At 37.6% G+C, this 20,776-nt stretch overlaps 2 protein-coding genes across 6 annotated transcripts; both read left to right on the top strand.

The window, feature by feature from the left end:
• Nucleotides 1-407: 407 nt before the first annotated feature.
• On the top strand, nucleotides 408-5,742 carry spata7 (spermatogenesis associated 7). Of its 2 annotated transcripts, XM_041971101.1 has the most exons (12): nucleotides 408-608; nucleotides 1,329-1,391; nucleotides 1,481-1,570; nucleotides 1,816-1,863; nucleotides 3,156-3,259; nucleotides 3,383-3,837; nucleotides 3,952-3,997; nucleotides 4,254-4,375; nucleotides 4,494-4,544; nucleotides 4,678-4,755; nucleotides 4,929-4,986; nucleotides 5,075-5,740. In XM_041971101.1, exons 1-12 carry the CDS (start codon nucleotides 566-568, stop codon nucleotides 5,693-5,695), a joined length of 1,779 nt encoding a protein of 592 aa, XP_041827035.1. In that variant the 5' UTR covers nucleotides 408-565; the 3' UTR covers nucleotides 5,696-5,740. The 2 variants fall into 2 exon arrangements, with proteins under 2 accessions (XP_041827035.1, XP_041827036.1); XM_041971102.1 differs by lacking the exons at nucleotides 408-608; nucleotides 1,329-1,391 and having other exon boundaries at nucleotides 1,482-1,570; nucleotides 3,388-3,837; nucleotides 5,075-5,742.
• Nucleotides 5,743-6,727: 985 nt separating this feature from the next.
• ptpn21 (protein tyrosine phosphatase non-receptor type 21) lies at nucleotides 6,728-20,239 on the top strand. 4 transcript variants are annotated; one of them, XM_041972891.1, is made up of 20 exons: nucleotides 6,728-6,944; nucleotides 7,636-7,930; nucleotides 8,422-8,591; nucleotides 8,966-9,063; nucleotides 9,981-10,048; nucleotides 10,159-10,229; nucleotides 10,791-10,878; nucleotides 11,220-11,308; nucleotides 11,673-11,760; nucleotides 12,048-12,127; nucleotides 12,239-12,346; nucleotides 12,832-12,892; nucleotides 13,116-13,197; nucleotides 13,373-14,892; nucleotides 15,988-16,128; nucleotides 17,150-17,368; nucleotides 17,574-17,702; nucleotides 17,790-18,024; nucleotides 18,159-18,319; nucleotides 18,408-20,239. In XM_041972891.1, the coding sequence occupies exons 2-20, from the start codon at nucleotides 7,751-7,753 to the stop codon at nucleotides 18,534-18,536; spliced, it is 3,717 nt and encodes a 1,238-aa protein (XP_041828825.1). In that variant the 5' UTR covers nucleotides 6,728-6,944; nucleotides 7,636-7,750; the 3' UTR covers nucleotides 18,537-20,239. The 4 variants fall into 4 exon arrangements, with proteins under 4 accessions (XP_041828825.1, XP_041828828.1, XP_041828827.1 ...); XM_041972893.1 differs by having other exon boundaries at nucleotides 6,744-6,795; XM_041972892.1 differs by lacking the exon at nucleotides 6,728-6,944 and adding an exon at nucleotides 7,047-7,350.
• Nucleotides 20,240-20,776: the final 537 nt, after the last annotated feature.

Genomic DNA, 20,776 nt, shown 5'->3' with positions numbered 1-20,776 from the left:
ATCGTGTTATGACCTGAATAATATGGGTAGATTTTTCTGTTTTATGGGTTTAACAGTGGCTCCATTTGCTTCACCCTGCCTGTCTGCAAGCTTATTTATTTTTATTACAACAGCCACGCCTTAAAATTATACAATGGACAAAAACACAATTATACTAAAAAGGGTATTTTTCACTTTAGTTATTTACCCTTTCACTTTTGAAGATGTATGTTGTACACTGTAAATTTTCTGTAAGACAAGTAGTTCTAATCATGTTCTGTGTCTTTTCTTGAAAGAATGTGTTTTTTTAATCAATTTACTTTTTGCTTTAGGACTTTGAAATAATGCGTTCGCCTTGATTTGTGGGAAGGCCTTCGTTACGCATTAACGTGATGACGAAGTCAATCATAGCAACCAGCATGGCGACGGAAAAGCTTGGCTTTCCTGTCTAAGCTAGTGCAGTATGTGACCATTACGCGTGTTATTTGATTATTTTAGTGTATTAACATGTTCACATTGAAACACGCCGAAGTTTCTGGATGTGCTCTAGCTCTGCCTTCGCTTTTCTGGAACATTTCTAAGGAAAATGGGATACGCTGAATGTAACGTTACAATGGAATCGAGAACAGGTACTATTAGCATTAGCTAGCTATGTAGCTAATTTACTGCTAAGCAGAAGGACGCGTACAAATTGTACGTAGGCAGCTACCTCCATTGTAAAAACATGTTTCTTGTCTATACACTCACTATTGTGGCGTCAAGTTGGTTTAGGCAGCTGTCACTATTTATACATTGTGTACTGAAGATTTAAGTTAAAACTGAAATCTAAAAGCACACAGGAACTTTTGTCTGTGATACAGTGCTGTAATTAACGCCAGCTAACGTTGGATTTAGTTTTTAATCTACCATTCTGACAAATGTTTATTTAAAAATGTGCAAATATTACAAGGAAAAAGTAGACTTATGTGAAAACATTAAACCTCATAGTTATGAAGAAAGTGGTTTGGTTATTTATATGATCCTTTACTGTGTTATTACGTATCTGAATTATTAATTTACTTTTGAATATTAAAAAAAAACTTTTAACAGGTGATGTTTCGTATTTGTTTGTCTCTTATCAATATTTTAAAAATCACATACTATTCATTGTAGCACTATCAAAATAATTTTGTTATTTGAGATGTAGTGCACACCAAATGCTTGTATTTTATATACTTGTATTTATACATATACTTTATACTTGTATAATATACTCTTTATTCTTGTATTTTATCACATTTCGATTATAAGTTAGATGTTTAATTGAGTTGTCCATTTAGTCAGGTAATAAGCATGTGCGATCTTTTTAGGGAGTGTATCATCTGGTCTGGGGAGCAGCTGTGGAGTGAGAGGGCAGAATTTACAAAGCAGTCGTAAGTATTAATATCTGGCAGTAATTTGGGTTATTTGTAAAGTGATGGCTGAATTTTATATTTTAATTTATGAAGTATTCTGTTTTTAGCTTTCTGTCCTCGCTCCTCCAGCAAGTTAACGCAGTCCATCATCAAAGACCACATGATGTCTCATTACAAAAAGGTTTACTCTGCTAAAGGTGAGTAACTACATGTGGTTGACATACATCTCATTCTGTACAGGGATGCCGATATTAGTATTTAAGGTTTGTCTGTCTTTCTCTCTCTCTCTCTCTCTCTCTCTCTCTCTCTCTGTGTGTGTGTGTGTGTGTGTGTGTGTGTGTGTGTGTGTGTGTGTGTGTGTGTGTGTGTGTGAAAGAGGGATTTTGATTGCTTTTGATTTTTTCTGTTTGTCATAATTATAAGTTTTTATTTTGTTCCACAGCTGCCATTGACAATTCTGTACCCAAAAGCATGTTGCAAAGTGTGAAATGTAAGTAACCAAGTCATTCCAACACTATTTCCAATTAGCATATAGCACAAATATCACACTGGAAATGTCAAAACTAAAAAATGGCTTGGTAGGTACCTAAGAAATATATATGCTTATACAACTAGAAAAAAATCAACTGAAAGACAATTTACAACATATTTGGTTTATTGGCAACAGGACAGTTACAAAATTATTTTTAAAACAAATATTCAAGACGGATATTCCAGTTCATTTATTAAAAATAATAATAATAAAATAAAAGACAAATACAATTTTCTCAACATAAAATTATCAAAGACTCTTCAGCTTGATCCTTACACCTCATAGGCAATGCTGCATTTAAAACTGACAGTAGTCTGTTTAAAACACACACACAAACAAACAAAAAACATGTAAACAAAATCCAGAAAAGGCAGTGCATGCCTGAGCTCATTTAAGAAGGACTACAGTGAAGTGGAAAGCTGTTCTGTCATTTGATCAATCAAAAAACTTTTGGGAAAGTTAAAAGGAGACAGACCACTCAGGTTGTTATCAGCACACTATTCAAAAGTGAAGGTATTAGGGTAGTTTCTTTGCCATGAATAATTGCACATATTTAAATGCAGAATTAATGCTAAACAATAAACAGCTTTTGAAGCACAATAAATTATGCCATTCAGAAGATTAATCTTGTTTATTTCAGTGAAACTGTCAAACCACATCCCACACTCATTGTAACAACATGACCTTAATGTAAAAATCCTGAATTGTTAGTCAATGAAAACATTCAGAGCATTATAAAATACAAATTCTTGGAAAGGGGGACTCAAACTGTTGGGTTATTTTCAAATAATTAAAGGGTTTAAATGATTTGCAAATGATTTTCTATTATTTTCCGTTTACATTTTACCCAGTGATTTTAGAAATAAGATTGAAAATAAGGCAGAGGCCAATTGGTAAAACTGCCTGAAGCTTCAGCAAAAATACAAAGAAGTTACACATTAGATTTGAGGACAGGATGCAGCCCACCCTCATCCTCATCTGTATTTATGGTCATACTTTCTTCTTATGACCATGCTATCACAGTTTCTCTATTGATCCAAACATACCCTTCAGTTAAGTGCAGTAAATGTTTTCCTGTTGGCTCTGGCTACCTAAAGCTAACCACAGGATGAGTAAAGCACATGTAAAAAAAATAATGTGGGTTACATTGTTATTTCACAAAACAGTCCATGGATGACTGGTGAAAGTGAATTTAGCTGTTTCAATTTAAAAAAATGTCACTGTAAGTGATAATTTGATTGTCTTTATAGACAATGACCAGATCAGGCAGGAACGACTCAGGAAAGGGGGTCGTCCTCAGTCAGCCCACTCTTTCTTACAGAGGAGTAGCAGAACATCCTGCTCCTCCATCCAGGTATAAAATCAAGTTGTCTTTGTGCTTTGTGTTCTGCTACTTATCCTACAAAAATATATTATTTGACATTCGCTCGTTTTCCCTTGCTGACCATATTTGATTGAATTCATGTTTTCCTTTTAGAGTAGATCATCTGGACAGTATGATGAAAATCCATACCTCTGCTCGAGGAGCTCCATTGTCTCCAGCCCGAAGTTCACTACCTCCTTTAACCCCAAGGACATAGTTTATCCATCATGTAAAGTCAGTTCCCATCACCCTCGCCCAGCATCAGAGATGAAGTACCGCAGCCCTGGAGCAGCTTTGCAAAGAAAGCAGTCAGCATGCTCACTGGCAGCTTTGAGAGATCAGGGTTGCTACAAGAGCTTCCAGGACCCTGTCCAGAAGACATATAGTGGAGATTTGCTCCAGAAACATTCACAACACTTTACACAAGACAAACCATTCACTCCCAAGACCCTGAAGTCAGATAAGAGTTCATACCTGTCAAAATTTCGCTACTACAGGGCACCAAGAAGGAAACCTACTCAGGATTGTAGCAGCTCAATACTGATGCGACAGGAAACATATCACGGAAGGTATTTCCCAGATGTTCGAATGTGATTTCAGAGTACACCGGTAAAGTCATGTCACTAGTGAATTCAGCTTTTGCGGTGTCTTAAAATGTCATGAACTTTATTGTTTTTGTGCAGCACAACAAACAAAGAAGACGACACACAAGAACTTGAGCCATCTCAGGTAATTCTGAAGATTTGATGTGATTAGTAAAACATATTTGTAAATCCTGCCAAATTGTGATATCTTACTGATGTCTTCAACTTGCCTACTTTGCCTGTTTCCTGTCTCTCAGGGTCGGTAATATTTTGGAATTTGCTGTGCCTTTCAAAAGTGAATTGACACAATGACATTGAAGCATTTACTGCCATGTTTCACACCAGCTACACTATGTTTTTGTCCATCAGAAAGCCTTGACACTTTTGTTTTTTTTTTACAGGAATATTCTACAGAGCATATGTGGTCTGACGATGAGGTCAATGGCACATATTTCTCACCATCGAGAAAACAAAGTCAAATGACCAAAAGAAATAAACATTATTTCTTTGGTTCTTCATCCAGGTGAAAAAATGCAATGGATGGATAATGTTGCATCTCATTAATGATATTTTACACATGTTCTTTTTGTGTACTTTTTTTTTAAGTAAAATTCTCATAGAATTTGTATCTGACTATTTAGGATCTTACCAGAGGACGGGGAGTCTCCTATTATGAGACATGTATCTGCAGAGTAAGTTCCCCTTGATATTTAACTGGTTTGTGCATACAGATTTGACAGTGTGATTCTTAATTGAATCTCAAGAACAAGTGAAATGATTGCATTTTTTTTTTAAATAAAATATTTCATTTGTGTTTTTTACAAGGGAAGAAGAGTTAATGTACCTTCAATTCATCTCTGCTGTAACAGAAGATATCTTGTCCAGGGGGCACATCTCTGAAAGGTTTTTTTTTTTCTTGAAATGTTAACATGTGTGTTTAGCATTTGGATAAAGTAGAACACACTAAATGATTTAAACGTCATAGACTGAATTTGTTCATTACTCAAGTATTTTTTTAAATAATCTAATTTATTATTTAATAATATCAACGTGTGAATATCTATTTTCTGTGCAAGGGTCATAAACCGAGTGATGAAGAGGCACCTTGACATGAATCTGCATCAGCTTGATGAGGTCAGTGCATAATTTTACGAATAATACACATATATATGGAACAAGTCTTTCTTAATAGGTTTGAATATCATCTCTTTTTTGTGTTCAGGGTAAAATGCGCCACCTTCTGGAAGTGTTGCGTAAAGAATTTGAAAAGCCAACTAACACATCCGCCTCTGAGCCTGAAATAAAAGAAAACTGTCTTCTTGATACAATATTTTCACATCTGCAATCTTCTGGGGAAAAAAGAGTGAAGCCCAAAGAAGACAATGACCCATTCTCTAATGCGCCACTAATTAGCAGCAATTTGCCTGACTATCCCGATCCTTTCTTAGTTTCAGTGCCCGTATGGTCTCCTGAAAGAACTACTTCAGTTAGCATAAATGAAAAAGACAACGACAGTGACAATGAGGAAAACAGCATGGTCTCTCCATTATTCACTGAGAATGTTTTCAAAAATGCAGATATTAATCAGAGTGATTTCCATCAGGGAGATACAACTACAATAAAAGAGATTTACAGTGATGACAAGCACACCACTACAAACAGTGATACAGAGACTGATCAAGAACGCATCCATTTTGATGGACAGTCTAAAGAGCTTGAGGATCTGGGAAGAAGTTTGTCAGAGATGTTACATGTGTCAAGCAACACACACTCTGACAGTGAGGAAGCTGCCATTGGGCAACACATTAATACAGTTGCATCTGGCAGTGATGATGAGTTCTGAGTTTGCTGTATTTTTTGTTTTGTTTTAATACATATATATATATATATATATATATATATATATATATATATATATATATATATATATATATATATATATATAATTAAGCACTGGTTTTGTTCTTTCACTCTGAAGAGTTTTTTTTTTTTTGTTTGTTTTTTTTTTTTTTTTTTTTTGTCTTTTTGTTTTTTTACAAAAGCTCTGGAAAAATGACAGTGTTTTGTTTTGGGTATTATAATATGGGTCCAGAAGTGATTTAACTTCTATTGATCCAAACTGGTGAATTATTTAATCTCTTATAGTTCTATAATCATTTGCAGATTTGCTAAACTTAAATTTGTGGAATTAGTAGCACCCCTTAGTTTGAGTGATTTGCCTGCTCATACTTGATCTGGTGTAGTTATGTTTAAAGATTTCTAGAGAACTCTGTTTAAAAGAAGTATATTGTGAAGAGTGTTTGACTCATGGCTCTACCACTGTAGCAGCTAAACGAATGTCACCAAAAAGTGTCTTTCAATTACAATAAACTTTTTATTCTGCTTATTGTACACTTCCATGTGATTTCTGAGAGAAACTAAAACTAATGACTAAACCCACAACCAGCAGCACGCATGCCTTATGGCCTGTTTTGAAGATCATATCTCGGGTCATTTTGCAAACAAAGAATGCATTGCACAATATTATTTGTATGCAATTACAGCTGTTAGTAGCTGTAGGTCGAAGCAAAATGTAAACAAACAGGTCTGCGGCCAGCAGTGCGTGACAGCTGTCCCATTTCTGGCATTTTCACCATTCAGCATTCCAGCTGTCTGATGTCATGGCACCGAAAGCCATATATTCTTCCGCCATGGCGGTACTATACTATATATGAAACGTCCTCCAAATAAATTACGGGCAGTCATATTGTTTAACGCATTTATAGCAGAGCTTAAAATGTATCATCTTTAAATTAGGGTGTAACTAATAACTAAAGCGCAAATACCAAAAATATAGCGCCGCGGATGTAGACGAAAAACACTTGTTGCTCTTCCAATCCCAGGAAGCGAAACACGCTTGGAACTTGAGTGAACTGTTGGACCAAGAGGCATGGGGTTGCTTCGGTAATTTAGATACAGAAAGAAACGGCTAAACAAATAAACTACCTCAAATTCTAGTAAATATCTGAATAATAGTTATTCACTGACCTCGAATACGGAATCTTTAAGGACGAATTTTAGTTGGACTACAGAACGGCACTAGGTGGTTAACGGTAAAGTTAACGTTTTTTCTCTCTGTCCCACAATATTTACCGGCGACGTCTGCCTCCTGAGGGTGTCGTCTATTTGCTGAAGCACGAGTTAGCTGGCTAGTGTTAAAGCTAACTCAGGTGGTATTTAAAAAGTTGAAAAGTAGTTAGTTCTCGGTTATTGTTAGACGCTAGTTGAAACTTCGATACATATGTGTATTAGACGGAAAGGGTAGTGATATTGGTAATTTAGGATATGATTAATGGATAGTTTAGGCTTAAAAATGGAGCAAGGATTTTTGCAGTAGCTTGCTGCGCATCGAATCAGGTCCCTAGTTGGTGTTTGGAGCAGGCTATTCTCCGAGAGGGGATTATCTAACCAGAAGCTTGGAAAAATGACTGGCAAAATGATCAGCGTAACATAGATCAGGTAGACTACTCCAAATTTATGAAAGTCCACATATTTGCATACAATTATTCAGAGCGTTAGCCAAAAGAACCCCCTAATTTAGAAAAGTTTTCGTAAACACAACAAATATAATATTAGAGGATTACGCTGTGTTTGCCTGTTCTGGCCTATCTGAATGCATTTGTAGCGTATTCTTTAGCGATGAGCAAGACCAGATTCAAGTTGTGACTTAATGTACTCTGGTGTTTATTTTGTAGTGTGGTATCAAGGGCTTTTTTTTAAGAGTTATTTCTTCTTACGTTTCAGATCTGACGCCTAACGATGAACCTCGTGACTTGTAACATTCTCTCAATTTTCGAGTGGACACCGAGGAGGATATTTTTTGTGGACTAAGTGAAGACTTTTGAAAGAACTGTAAAACATGCCCTTGCCATTTGGCTTAAAACTCAAAAGGACTCGAAGGTATACAGTTTCAAGCAAGAGCTGTCTTGTCACTCGGATTCAGCTTCTTAATGGAGAGTTTGTTGAGTTTACACTGTCGGTGGAGAGCACTGGGCAGGAATGTTTGGAAGCAGTAGCACAGAGACTCAAGTTAAGAGAGGTATGTATGCGGTTTCATTCAATACAAGTGCTGATTGTTCTCGCTGATAGACTCTTTTTAGGACTTGCCATCTCAGCAAGAAAGTATTTTGATTAAGGCTGTTTTCTGCTCACATTCCTTTCTGAAACTGGTAAGCAGGGAAACTGACTAAGATAAGCAGTTTGTCAATGCTTACTCGTGATTTCTCATAATCTTTGTCCCCCTCATGTGTTATGCTGTCAGAAAACATTTTTATATGGCTGCAGGAAAGACTCATTGATTGTCATCGCTACAGGCTGTTTTGCAATAGTTATTAGTCAGTGCTAATTATGTATTTGTCTCAATTTTTTCCTTATTTATGTTGCTCAGTAACTTTGAATAAGTTGGATGTATGTGCATTTATTTTAATAAACAAAAGCAAACCCTGAATTGGTCTGTCAGATTTTCATGCTGCCCAAAATATTCTTGTTCACTGTGTAATTAAAGTGTAACTTGCTTTCTTTGTTTCATAGATAACATTCTTCAGTTTGTGGTACTTTAATAAGCAGAACCAGCAGAGATGGATTGATGTGGAGAAGGCACTGAAGAAGCAGCTAGACAAGTATGGGCTGGAGCCCACCGTTTACTTTGGAGTTGTGTTTTACATACCCAGTGTCACTCAGCTGCAACAGGAAATAACAAGGTGACAGAAAGCGTCTTAAATAATCAATTTTTCTGTCTGTCTGGTCTGAAGAGTATGAGGCCTCGTTTTAGTGTGGTGTTGGAACAATTCAGCCAAGTCCAAGTTGATAATGGCCTCTTATTTCTCCCCATTTATTTCTTTTAATTCATGTGTTAATGTGTAATCAAGACATATCAGTCAAATTGTTTGAATTTATACAATCACATGTAATTTTTTTTTTAGGATTTGTTAAAAATGTTCTTATAATACTGTTAAATGTTAGATATTTCACTCAATAATGACTTTGCATCTGTTTTAGCATACCTGAAAGTCGTAATTGTTTCTCAGATGTTTGGCCCTTTTTTGCTCTTAACAAGCCAGCCCTCTCTCCACAGATATCAGTATTACCTGCAGCTGAAGAAGGATGTTCTGGAGGGAAAGATCTCATTATCTCTAGACCTAGCTATACGCTTAGCTAGCTTGGCAGTGCAAGGTAAAATCTATTTGTTATTGCTTATTATTATTTATTTAATTATAGTTTTTAGCATTGGTGTTTAAAGCAAGTTTATTGCTTTTACTCCTTACTGGAACAGCAGAAAATATGAATGCATATAAAACTATTTTAGTGTTTACCTGCAGCTTGCAGTAGTTAATCCTAGGAACAAACTGTCTCCTAATTCTTGTACTATGCAATAAATAAAGGGGCACTGTTATAATAAACCTACCAGTTAAAGTGGTCAGATTTGTCTGTATGTGATTGTCAAGACTTTTTGTGTGAGTTTCAACTGTCGTATCCTCCAAGCTTTACCCAGTTGGAAGAATCTCAAACACTGCTGGCAAAGTTATATCAGGCATTGCAACTTACTGGCCTGGATGTTTGCATAGCAAAGCCACTGAGATCACTTGCTGTTGCTGTTATGTTCAAATGCCCAACCAACATTAAATATGCTTCCTGGAGGAAGGCTTCATGAAACTTCACCCAGCTGCCCTATATATTTATCTGTGGCTTAATTTGATATGAAAACTTATAAATTGTGATTTGTGTAGCTTCTCATTTGTTTAGCATATAGACTGTTGTGAAGGGCAGATGTAGCTTTTAGGCATTACTCATGCCTAAGATCCTTGGCGTAGCCATGTATGTTACCAAAAGACAACCAGAAGCTGTGACAGTTTATGTTGTTGGACGCTGCAGCAACAAATGAACCTCTCCTCTCCTAAAATTAGTTCATCATGTCATCATACACCACAGCCTCCCATAAGGCATTACACCATCCTGCAATTCCTCACTGGCTATTTGCCTTGCAATAAATGCAGAAATAAATGTAATAAGATTGTCCTTAGAGCAGTGTCATGGTGTATGAATTCATCTTTATAGCTGTTGTTAGGTGCATTGTCTCTTTTCCTCCACAGCTGACTTTGGAGACTTCAATCAATATGATTCCCAGGAGTTCCTTCAGAAATTTGCACTGTTTCCAATTGTAAGAATTCTGTGAAGTGAATTTTGTTTTTATGGAAAAAAAATATATATATTTCCCATTTTCTGTGAGCATTTGTGTAATTATGTCAACCTTAACTCTTATCAATGCAGGACTGGATTCAGGATGAGCGAGTGCTGGAGGAAGCCACCCAGAAAGTGGCGCTTCTTTATCAGTCCCTCAGGTGAGCATGTTTTCAAAGCATCAGTCTGCCTGAAATTTGCTATTTTTCAAATGTTAGTGCTTGTCACTTATTTAATTTGGAAAAGTAGAAAGCAATTGTGCACAAGTTAAAGTTGCTTCATTTGTGAAGTCTGGGATTGTCATTAACTTTTTAGGTCTCAACTGACTCCTCAATTTGTACAGTGGGTCAAAAATTGGCATGACTGGTTGAGAAATTCCTTGACGTGCCAAGCCTTGAAGTAACTCCTGACAACCACTAGCTCCTCTAAGCATCAGACTGAGGATTTGATACTGACACTAACTAATACTTACAAAGCACTGGATAAATGCCATTACAAATAGGAAGCGGAACTGATGAAGCAAAGACAAGATCTGAGAGACAGCTTTGATGATAAAAAAGAAACTGGCCTTGAATCAGTCACCACAATTTCATTCAGTATGTTTTAAAACTTGATTCAGGGTTTGTTGTTTCTTGTCCCAGCTTATGACACTGCAACTCTTTCAGTTATTATTTTTTAATTTATTTATTGTATTGTTGTCTTGGTATTATGTTTTCTTTCAGAGGTTTGTCAGCCCCAGAGGTAGAAATGTTGTACATGCAGGAGGTGGAGAAAATGGAAGGCTATGGCCAGGAGAGCTACCAAGCCAAGGTAGGTCTGTGAGGTCTGTTATGTAGTCCCCAACAGTCAAAACCAGGCATCTCAAACTCTGTTCCTCGAGGGCCATTGTCTTGCAGGTTTTAGATGTTTCCTGCTTCATCACACTTGATTCACATCAATGGGTTGTTTTGTAGAACTTGACAACATGTTGTAGGATTAATTTAATTTAATGTAAATCAGGTGTGCTAGAGCAGGGAATGATTTAAAACCTGCAGGACACTGACTCATGAGGTTTGGAGTCTGAGATCCCTGGCCCAAACCCCCAAGAACCATGACACTGACTTATTAGAATCAGGAGGGCATGAAATAATCCTTTCCTTTAATGGGCTCAGGACAGTGCTGGCACAGATGTAACCCTGGGATCCTGTCTCGATGGCATTTTTGTCAAGCATAAGAATGGACGTCCCCCTTTATTATATAGGTAAGTCTATAAAGAAGTGAATGCTGTTTATTCCTTTCCTTCTCCCAGCACAACAGATTAAAAAGCCTTAAATGTGATATTCTTCCAGATTTGAACTATTAAAAACATTTAGTAAATTGTAAATCTTAAGGAGTCACAAGCAACTCATTCAGATTTGTTGCACAGCTATTCTTAGACGTTGCTCCTTACCTAATCCTTCGTATTTGAGTTGTGTAAAATGTTTTCAGATATTCTGAAATTGTGAGGAAAATGTTAGATATGTAAATGTATATGTTGCAGGAAATGACTTGCAGCTTCATCCTGTATTAAATTGTTATTTCTTCTTTCCTCTTCTTTTTTGTCACTGTGTTAATTGGCTGTGTAGGTGGCATGAAATTAACAACATGAGTCACAATAGGTCTTTCTTTGCACTGGAGCTGGCCAACAGAGAGGAGAGTGTTCAGTTCCAGACCGTAAGTCTGCTGTCTCTCATGTCCCATAACTGGTGACATTGCTGTCTTTTATTTGATTAGGCTAAAATGACATTTTACATTCATGGCTCTTTCCACTATGCTTTAACAAAGCCTCTGTGTGTGTGTGCGGTGTGTTAGTGTCATTATGTCGCATACCGTTACCTGAAACAATGTAGAAGTTTATGAGCGCATACACAGGAGTACTTCTATTTGAACATAATAAAACAAACACTGTCTCAGTACCAACTGTTTCACCATCTAATGGTTTGTTTTCCTCTCTTTTTTAGGAAGACATGGAAACCTCTAAATATGTGTGCCGGATGTGTCTGGCCAGGCTCAAGTTTTATAAGATTAACAAGAGTAATCTGTAAGTGTTTTGTAACACATTTAGCCTATTTCCTTTCTCTTTGTTCGTCACTGTCTTCTGCATGAGTCTCCTCTTTGGTGTAGCCTCATGTCTGTCCTCCTCTCTCTTCAGAGAGGAGTGTGACACGCTGCCTTCTGAGAGCTCCCAGAAGTCCCTTCTTACTCTTTCCTTTCCTCGTTTTCCAATGCTCTCTCGTACCTCTCTACCTTCTAATAAGGGGTGAGCAACACAGTCAGCCACCACCTACCGTGTATCATTATCTATCCTGCTGTGACTAGGAAGATGTTAGTGGGCTCTGGGTCATCAAGTATAAAGTCATTAATGTTTTTTTTTTTCTTAATTTAAATGAACATGTTATTTGATTATGTTTATGTTCTAATAGAAATCACAACTATAATAAGTTATTACTATATTTTGGCTAAATTTTTGTTCAGTTTCATGTTTTAATGCAGTCGACTATAGCATGTAGCACTATTCTTTGTATACTATCTTTGTGTGATTATTAGGCCCTTCATGTTTGCCGCTGTGCTAAATAAAATATATTTAAGGTCTATTGGAAAAGGGATGACAAACTGTTTTGGTGGACTTGAACGTGTACACCTGGAAATATAAAAAATCAGAGTAAGGTATTAGAAAAAGCTGTTTCATAATGATGGACTAGGTATTGATGTTTGTTTTGTCTTTTTTGTCTGTTGTCCCACCAGCCAAACGCAGCCAACAGCAGTCAACCCAGTCAGACGGAGATCCTCTACTAGATTATCTTTGGTATGCCTGTGTTCTCTTATTCAGCAATCACGTTGCTAATTACAGCATACTGTGTTGCAGTTCTGTTCATTTTTTATTAACATTGAACTACATGATTGTTAGAATAATTATCAACAGAAAGTTATATTATTAGTATATTTATCAGTTTGTAGTTATATATTACTTAGCTTTTGCACAGTATTTTGATCACGCTATTGATTAAATCTGTAAATTTAATTTACAGCCAAAGCCACAAGCCTACATGATGCCCCCTCCACAAATGCACTACAATGGCCATTTCTCAGAGCCTTACACATCATCACAGGGTAAACACCGAACAAACATTTTGTTACAGCTAACCGCTTGACAAGGTGTTCTTTGGAATGTCAAGTCCTTATATAATTCTTAACATTTGTTTATTCAGTATGATTTCTGCTTTGTATAAATTGTTTTTTAATTCTGATTCTACATCCATATTGGTGTGTTCTCCCTTTCTTATAGACAACCTGTACATGAACAGTCAGAATGGTTATTACTACCACTCTCAGACTAGCCTGGACTGCTCTCCTCTGGAATACAGCGGCGGAGGACGTTTGCGTAATGGAAGTGTCTACAGCGCCCACAGCACCAGCTCTCTGACCAATCCCCAGCACTACCTTCAGCCTTCACCCATGTCCTCCAACCCATCTATTACAAGTGATATCACCAGACCAGATTACGTCCCTTCTCATCGCCACAGCGCTCTTATTCCACCATCTTATCGTGCGACCCCTGATTATGAGACAGTGATGCGCCAGAAGAACCGAGGTGTAGGGGGAGGAATGGTTTTATCTCAAGAGCACCGTCAGAGCCACTCAATGAGGAACTTAAATATTGGAAACTCGTATGCCTACAGCAGACCAGACCCTCTAGTATACAGCCAACCAGAGATAAGGGGAGAACCATCCCAACACCACCACTATCCCTTTCATTTGGGCTCCAGCTTCCACAGCCCTTCTCCATACCCCTACCCTGCAGAGCGTAGGCCTGTTGTGGGGGCAGTCAGCGTCCCAGAACTCACAAATGTGCAGTTACAGCAGGCACAGGAGTATCCGGCGCCCAACATCATGAGAACCCAAGTCTATCGACCACCGCCACCTTATCCATATGCTCATCCTCGTCCTGCTAACAGCACACCTGATCTGTCGCGTCATCTGTATGTCAGCAGTAGCAATCCTGACCTGATTATCACAAGGCGTGTGCATCACTCAGTCCAGACTTTTCAAGAAGACAGCCTGCCTGTTGCACACTCACTGCAAGAAGTTTCAGAGCCTCTTGTCAGTGGACCCCCGCATAGACAGCCATACCATGCTCAGAAGCGTAACTCCATTGAGATTGCTGGTTTGGCACACAGTTTTGAGGGAATGAGGGTCAAAGAGCGGACTGTGTCTTCATCAGCGGTAGAAACAGCCACCCCACCTCCAGTGCTGCATGGTGGTCGATCCCAGGGATCGCAGTTAAATGTGTTTTTTGATCATACAAAGACAGAAGAGAGGGCAGAAATGAAAGAAGATGCACACTATGGACATAAAAAGTCACTGTCTGATGCAACAATGCTAGTTCACAGTAGTGGAGAAGAGGAGGAGTTTGAGGATGATAGTGGACGCCACACACCATTGTCACAGGAGGCAATTTCAGCCATTGTATCTGAGCAGCCACCACAGCAGCATCACAGCCTGACATCTCTCTCTTCTTTCACAAGTCAGCACCAGACTCCCATAGAGCCTCCTCCTGCATATCCCATAGGCTCTGCCCTCGATCCCTCCATAGCCAGTTCTTTGGCCTATAAAGTTCATCCTCTCATCCAAGAAGATGAGCCTCTGTCCCTGCTGTCAGATTTAAGACAGCACAGGATTATGCCCTCGGTGTCAGAGGGCGACCTGAGTGATCAGGCCAAGCAAAAGTCTAAGAAAGACTTAAAGAAAAGGCCTGTGTCTGATGTTCCTCCTGGGAAGAAAACAGTGGAGGGTTTACCCCCTCCGGTGAGTCCTGCTCCCAAATCTGTTTATATGTTTGGAGCTGTTTTAATAATGAGCTTTATAACTCAGCATTCAGCAGCTGTTTTGACAGAGTTTGCATAGTGCATTGGCAATTTGACCATTTAAAGGGTTAATTGGTAACAGGCATTTCTCTATTCTAGAAGTTTCATTTTTTTTTAGCAACATTTCACTTTAAACTTGTATTAAAGCAAGAATAATTATTTAAAAGGTAGTTTATGTACTTACCATGTTGAATGTTATTTTCATAATTATTTTTTCTTTGACTTAAAAAAGCTATCTCGTGTCTGTGTCAAGCAGTAACTTTATACTCATGAGTTTTCTTGGCTCCTCCTCATTGCATGGTGTGGGTGTCCCCAGTAACACAACAAAACTAGTTGTGTTGATTGCATGAGAAGACAAACTGTTGAGTACATTTATATTGTATACATTCAGAAGTAAAGTTTTGGAATCAGCTAAAGATCCCCTAAAGAAATGGTCACAACAGTTAAAAGGTAATGGATCATGGTAGAAAAGCTTTGATCGTGTGATTTACAGACCCAGTGCACCTGCCTACACGCATACAAACACTGCTAGGATTAAGTAATAGCAGTAGGTATGTTTACACTGAAGACAGAGGCTTATCTCACATTACTTTTTGTGAAAGTGGAAGTTATATTAAAGTTAGGTTTTCAGATTCGTCTCTAAATTATCTACAGTGTATGATTAGCACATGGCACAAATTTAACAACTTTTCTTTCATGATCTGTTGCTGTAACATCTTGGAGAACTTCAGCAGAAATTGGACTATAATTCAGTTTTTCAAAAATAGTGTTTTTTTTTTTTTTTTTATAAACTTTGTTTTTCTGTGCCTCACTGTTAGGGAGGATTGAAGGATGTTTCAATGGCTAGCATTTAAAACAGCTTTACAATCGGAACATATTGAAAGAATGCAGTTCTACTAACTTGGTAAACCAGAAATATGACATTCTTCAACACAATGAGGCTCCTCCGTCCCTCCTCTCTAGTCAGTCTACACTCTCTCAGACTTTCATACTCAATCATCATACTGTTTCTCTGTCTCTGCCATTTTCACACTAGGGGATGAAGAAAGGAACCAGGTCAGAGGTGAAGAAGATGGGCCCTCTGAAAGTTGCCCATCTTAATGGCTTGTCAGTGTCCAGGCAGCCAGTGCACGATGAGGTCAAGGATGAGCCTGAGCAAGTGTCTAATGATGAGAGGGTAAGACACGAATATTTGAATTGTTCAGACTTTTTCTATGAAAACTTTACCTTTGTAGCCTTTATATATAGCCTAGTTAAGTTTATAAACTCAGAACTTCTGAGAGAAATATTATGTGTTGCTGCTGTTTTAAAAAGTTGATCATCGAAGCTGCCGGGCTTGTTGGATTAGTTAGCTTGTTCTAGAGACTTTGTTATGAAGAATACATGAATGAGAAAGAGATGGTGTTTTTGTTCCCAACTTTAAAACACATGAAGTGGACAGCTTTGTTCATCTTGGTGCAGTTTTGACAAGAAAAGTGAATTTCTCATCTGATAATTCACAGTAGATAGGAGATAGAGGAGAGTTGTTAACTATAGATTTGTTATAACTAGCTCAACGGTCATTCATATGAAGTGTGCATGGGGGTTGTGTGTGAATTAAATAATTTTATATGCCTTTTTCTGATGTAATGCATCAAATTATTTAGCTAAAGATTTCACCACTGCAGATTGAAGATAAATGAAATAATAATACAGTACATGTAGGCATTTTTGACATAAAGAAATTAAACAATATTTGGCATTACTACATATTTTCTGTTCTAGGATTATTTAGTTTTTTAAGAAGCTGATCAGTTTAAATTCCAATCCTGAATTTGTTTTCATAATTAAGTTGACTGAGCTGCAGCACCATGAGCTAGTTTTACAGTGAACTCCTCTTCAAGAAACAAGTTTTTTTTTTTTTCTGTAATGAAAGTAAAAGTGCACTCGATTGTCCCTTTGTACTGATCAGATGTGTGTCTGTTGTATATGTACATTTTGTACTACTCTTATGACATCATTTAAAAAAATGGATTTCAGCCTTTGATTTGAACTTGTTTGTTAATGAAAATATTCATGCATGTAAAGTAGTTCTCAGTGTTTCAGAAGTTTCAGAAATGGAAGTGAATGGTCTTAGAAAATCAACATGGGATGAAGTTGTTGATGGATCAGAACTACGTTCCCTATGAAAACTGTATTTTTCTGTCTGTGTCTGTCAGTGTAAACTGCTGGAGCAGCACATGGACCGGGGGGAGCTCTTAAAAGAGTATGAGAGTATCCCAAAGCGTCGTCCAGGAGGAGAGTGCACCATTGCTTATCTACCAGAAAACAATGACAAAAACCGCTTCCAAGACGTCCTGCCTTATGATGACACTCGAGTGGAGCTAGTTCCCACTAAAGAGAACAACACTGGCTACATCAATGCATCACATATTAGAGTAAGATGCACAAAGATGCTCACAACATGCTTCTTTTTTACACCACATGAATCTAAATCTGTAAAAGCCTCAGTCATAATCCTGCAATATTTCTGCAAGAACATAAACCAGTTTTCTTTTGCATCATCCCTCTAGGGTATTTCCCATGAACTGGATCTGTTTATCTTTTCTTAAAAATGTATTTATTTAATTCTTTTCTAATTAGGTAACAGCAGGGGGACAGGAGTGCAGTTACATTGCCACACAGGGTCCTCTGTCAAACACGTGCCAGGACTTCTGGCAGATGGTGTGGGAACAGGGTATCTCCATCATTGCCATGGTTACTGCCGAAGAGGTGCACTGATTTTTATTACTAAAGCGCCACATTTTATATTTGCCATCACCACATCACTCACCTCTTCACATCATCCCCTTTTTGTAGGAGAGTGGGCGGGAGAAAAGCTTCCGCTACTGGCCCCGACTTGGCTCTCGCCACAACACGGTGACGTACGGTCGCTTCAAGATCACCACGCGGTTCCGCACAGAGTCTGGCTGCTACGCCACCACAGGCCTAAAGATCAAACACCTCTTGACAGGACAAGAGAGGACTGTGTGGCACCTGCAGTATACGGACTGGCCTGACCATGGCTGTCCTGAGGACTTCAAAGGCTTCCTCAGTGAGTTGGGCCAGTTTTTTTTTTTTTTTAATATATAATCTTATCTTTACTTTGAAGGCTCGTTGAACATGTTTCCAATATTGCACTTTTTTGACACAATTAAATCTCAAGTAAATGTTGTCATCACTCCCCAGCCTACCTGGAGGAGATCCAGTCTGTGAGGAGACACACAAACAGCATCAGTGACCCCAAGAACACCAACCAACCTGTGCTGGTCCACTGCAGTGCGGGAGTGGGCCGAACTGGCGTTGTCATCCTGTCTGAGATCATGATTGCTTGTCTGGAGCACAATGAGGTACGTACCTTCATGAAGAGGAAGTTTAAGAAGATTAAAGCTGTACCATACCTGTTAATTTCAAAACAAAAATTATTGTTTCTTTCAGACGCTGAATGTCCCAAAGGTTCTGATAGAACTGCGTAATCAGAGGATGATGATGGTTCAGATGTTGTCTCAGTATTCCTTCATCTACAAGGTCCTCATCCAGTACATCCGAAATTCCAGGCTGATTTGATCATGGACAACATATCACAGATGCTGGCAGGGTGAACACTGTACAGCTTTAATGCAACTTCCTGAATCTGTTCAAAATATAGAGGCCAAAATTTGGACTTTGTTTTGGCCAAGTATTAAATCAGGTTGGATGCATGAATATACAAGAAAGACACATGCACATGAAAAAGCATAAACACTGTGACCTGCCTCTGATCAGTATTATCTATAGATTTTTTTTTTTTTTTTAAAGAACACAATTGCTAAAAAAAAAAGAAAAAACAGCACTTTCACAATATCATGCTGTACATAATGAACCAATATTAAGCTGCATATTTAAAAAGATATACATGAGTTTAAAAAACTGTTAATTCGTCTAAGGACACTTTTTAAAAATGTATAATTTGGAGTGCTGTTGCTTCATTCGTTCCAAGAGGGACTTCTTTGTATGGTAGGTAGGAAAGATGTAAAATGAAAATGAATCTTAAAACACAAAGTGCCATGGTGCCAAGAAATCAGGTGGACATATCTTGTCCTACATAACATGATGGCACTAACTTAAATTACCTCTAAGATTGAGCTGTGGAAATGAGCTCAATGTAATTTAGCTGTTTGCATTTAAAAAATATCTCGTTTAAAGAAAACAAAAAAAGCCAAATCTGAATCTGAAACAAGACACCTGCTGAAGGAGACGATGGATTGTTGAGTAGAGATGCATTACAGATTAAAAAAAATCCTTTGAATGAAATTTCCTCAGGTTTTTGTGTAAAACTGGAACGTTTTGTATCTGTTTTTATAACTATTGAACTGGAGAGGTGTATCAGAGCAAGTGTAATAAACTTTAAAAGTTTGTATGTTGTGAGAAAAAAGTACCAAAATATTGGCACTGTAGAGCTGATAGTTTGTATTTTAGTACAATTAGGAGATGTCTCACTTGGTGTAACTTGTTGCAGTGATGAACATTTTTGCAAAACTAATATTAAATTCAGCTCAGATCCCCAGAGTTAACGCAGCAGTCAGTGTATAAAACAAAGACCTGCTGAAGACAGGACATGCCACAGTGTGGATGCAGTGGATTGTTGTGTTCGAGCAGAGTGTCAGGCACAAGGTTCTTATGGACAGGCCATCTCCAGTTTCAAAATTTTGGCTGCCATGCTAGTTTTCAGTCCAGAAATGTGCCTCAGCAAACAGTTTCTACTTTAACAAACGGCATCAGACTATTAATGAACACTTCTTAGATCATGTCTGACTGGAGTCAGTCTATTTCTTACTGCAGCTGTAAGTATGTGGAAGTACACGAAGTAGCTCTTGAACAACTTGACTTGGGCTTTATCTTTCCTCTTTTTTAATTGAAGGTGCCAATTTGAGGTGATCTTTATTTTACTAGCCCTGATTTTTGCTGTTTTTTTTTCAAGCAAAAAAAAAAAAAAAAAAAAAAAAGCATCTGACCCGATCCTGAAATTTTACACACTTGTTTTAAAGACCCATAATTAGCAACAGATTTTGTGTTTTTGGTTTTAGTGTTACAATGACGTCTGGAAACTGAAGAGCCTTTTGTTTCCAAAATGTAAACCTTTGTCCATGTACAGGTATGTTGTTGACAATGTACACAATGTAAAATTCTGCTTTAATGAATACTGGTTACAGTACAAACTGTGTATAAACTGTAATGAAAAAGCCATGTATTGATACTGAAGAAAAATGTGTTAAATATTTAGCCAACAAGTATTTGGGGACAACTTGCTTTTTTATTATTACATGAAGATATTATGCCACCTTGTGGTAGATGTTGACAATCTATAAATATAATATAGAAAAAATTAAAACCAGAAGTAGAAAGTTGTATGAAGATTTAACTTTACTAGGTAAAACAACATATCTTTTCAAGCTAAAATGTAAAGTACTTTTCTATGCCTATGCTTTAAATCAGAAGACACACTCAAGGATCATACTGCTGCACTATAGCTGGATTTAGTGTTCAATACTCATAAATGGTCCTCAGGTTGTTCCCTCAACAGGCAGCAGTGATTTTCCCACCAGGGAACAGTCTGCATTGGCCACATTTATATTCACATTTTAATCATCCTTCAGTCTGAGTACATTAGTACTGAAGCTGCTTGTTTTTTTGTTTGTTTTTTTACAAGCACAGCTTTTATATTACTTTTATTTTAAAACCTTATTTTGTTAGAATAGCATAATTAGTGTCCTTGTTCGTCTCAGTGTACAAAAGTAGATGTCTCAGTACCAAGCTACTTGCAGTCA

The sequence above is a fragment of the Melanotaenia boesemani genome, chromosome 20 (genome assembly GCF_017639745.1).
Source record: "Melanotaenia boesemani isolate fMelBoe1 chromosome 20, fMelBoe1.pri, whole genome shotgun sequence".
NCBI lineage: Eukaryota > Metazoa > Chordata > Actinopteri > Atheriniformes > Melanotaeniidae > Melanotaenia > Melanotaenia boesemani.
This window is presented reverse-complemented; position numbering and strand designations above follow the sequence as displayed.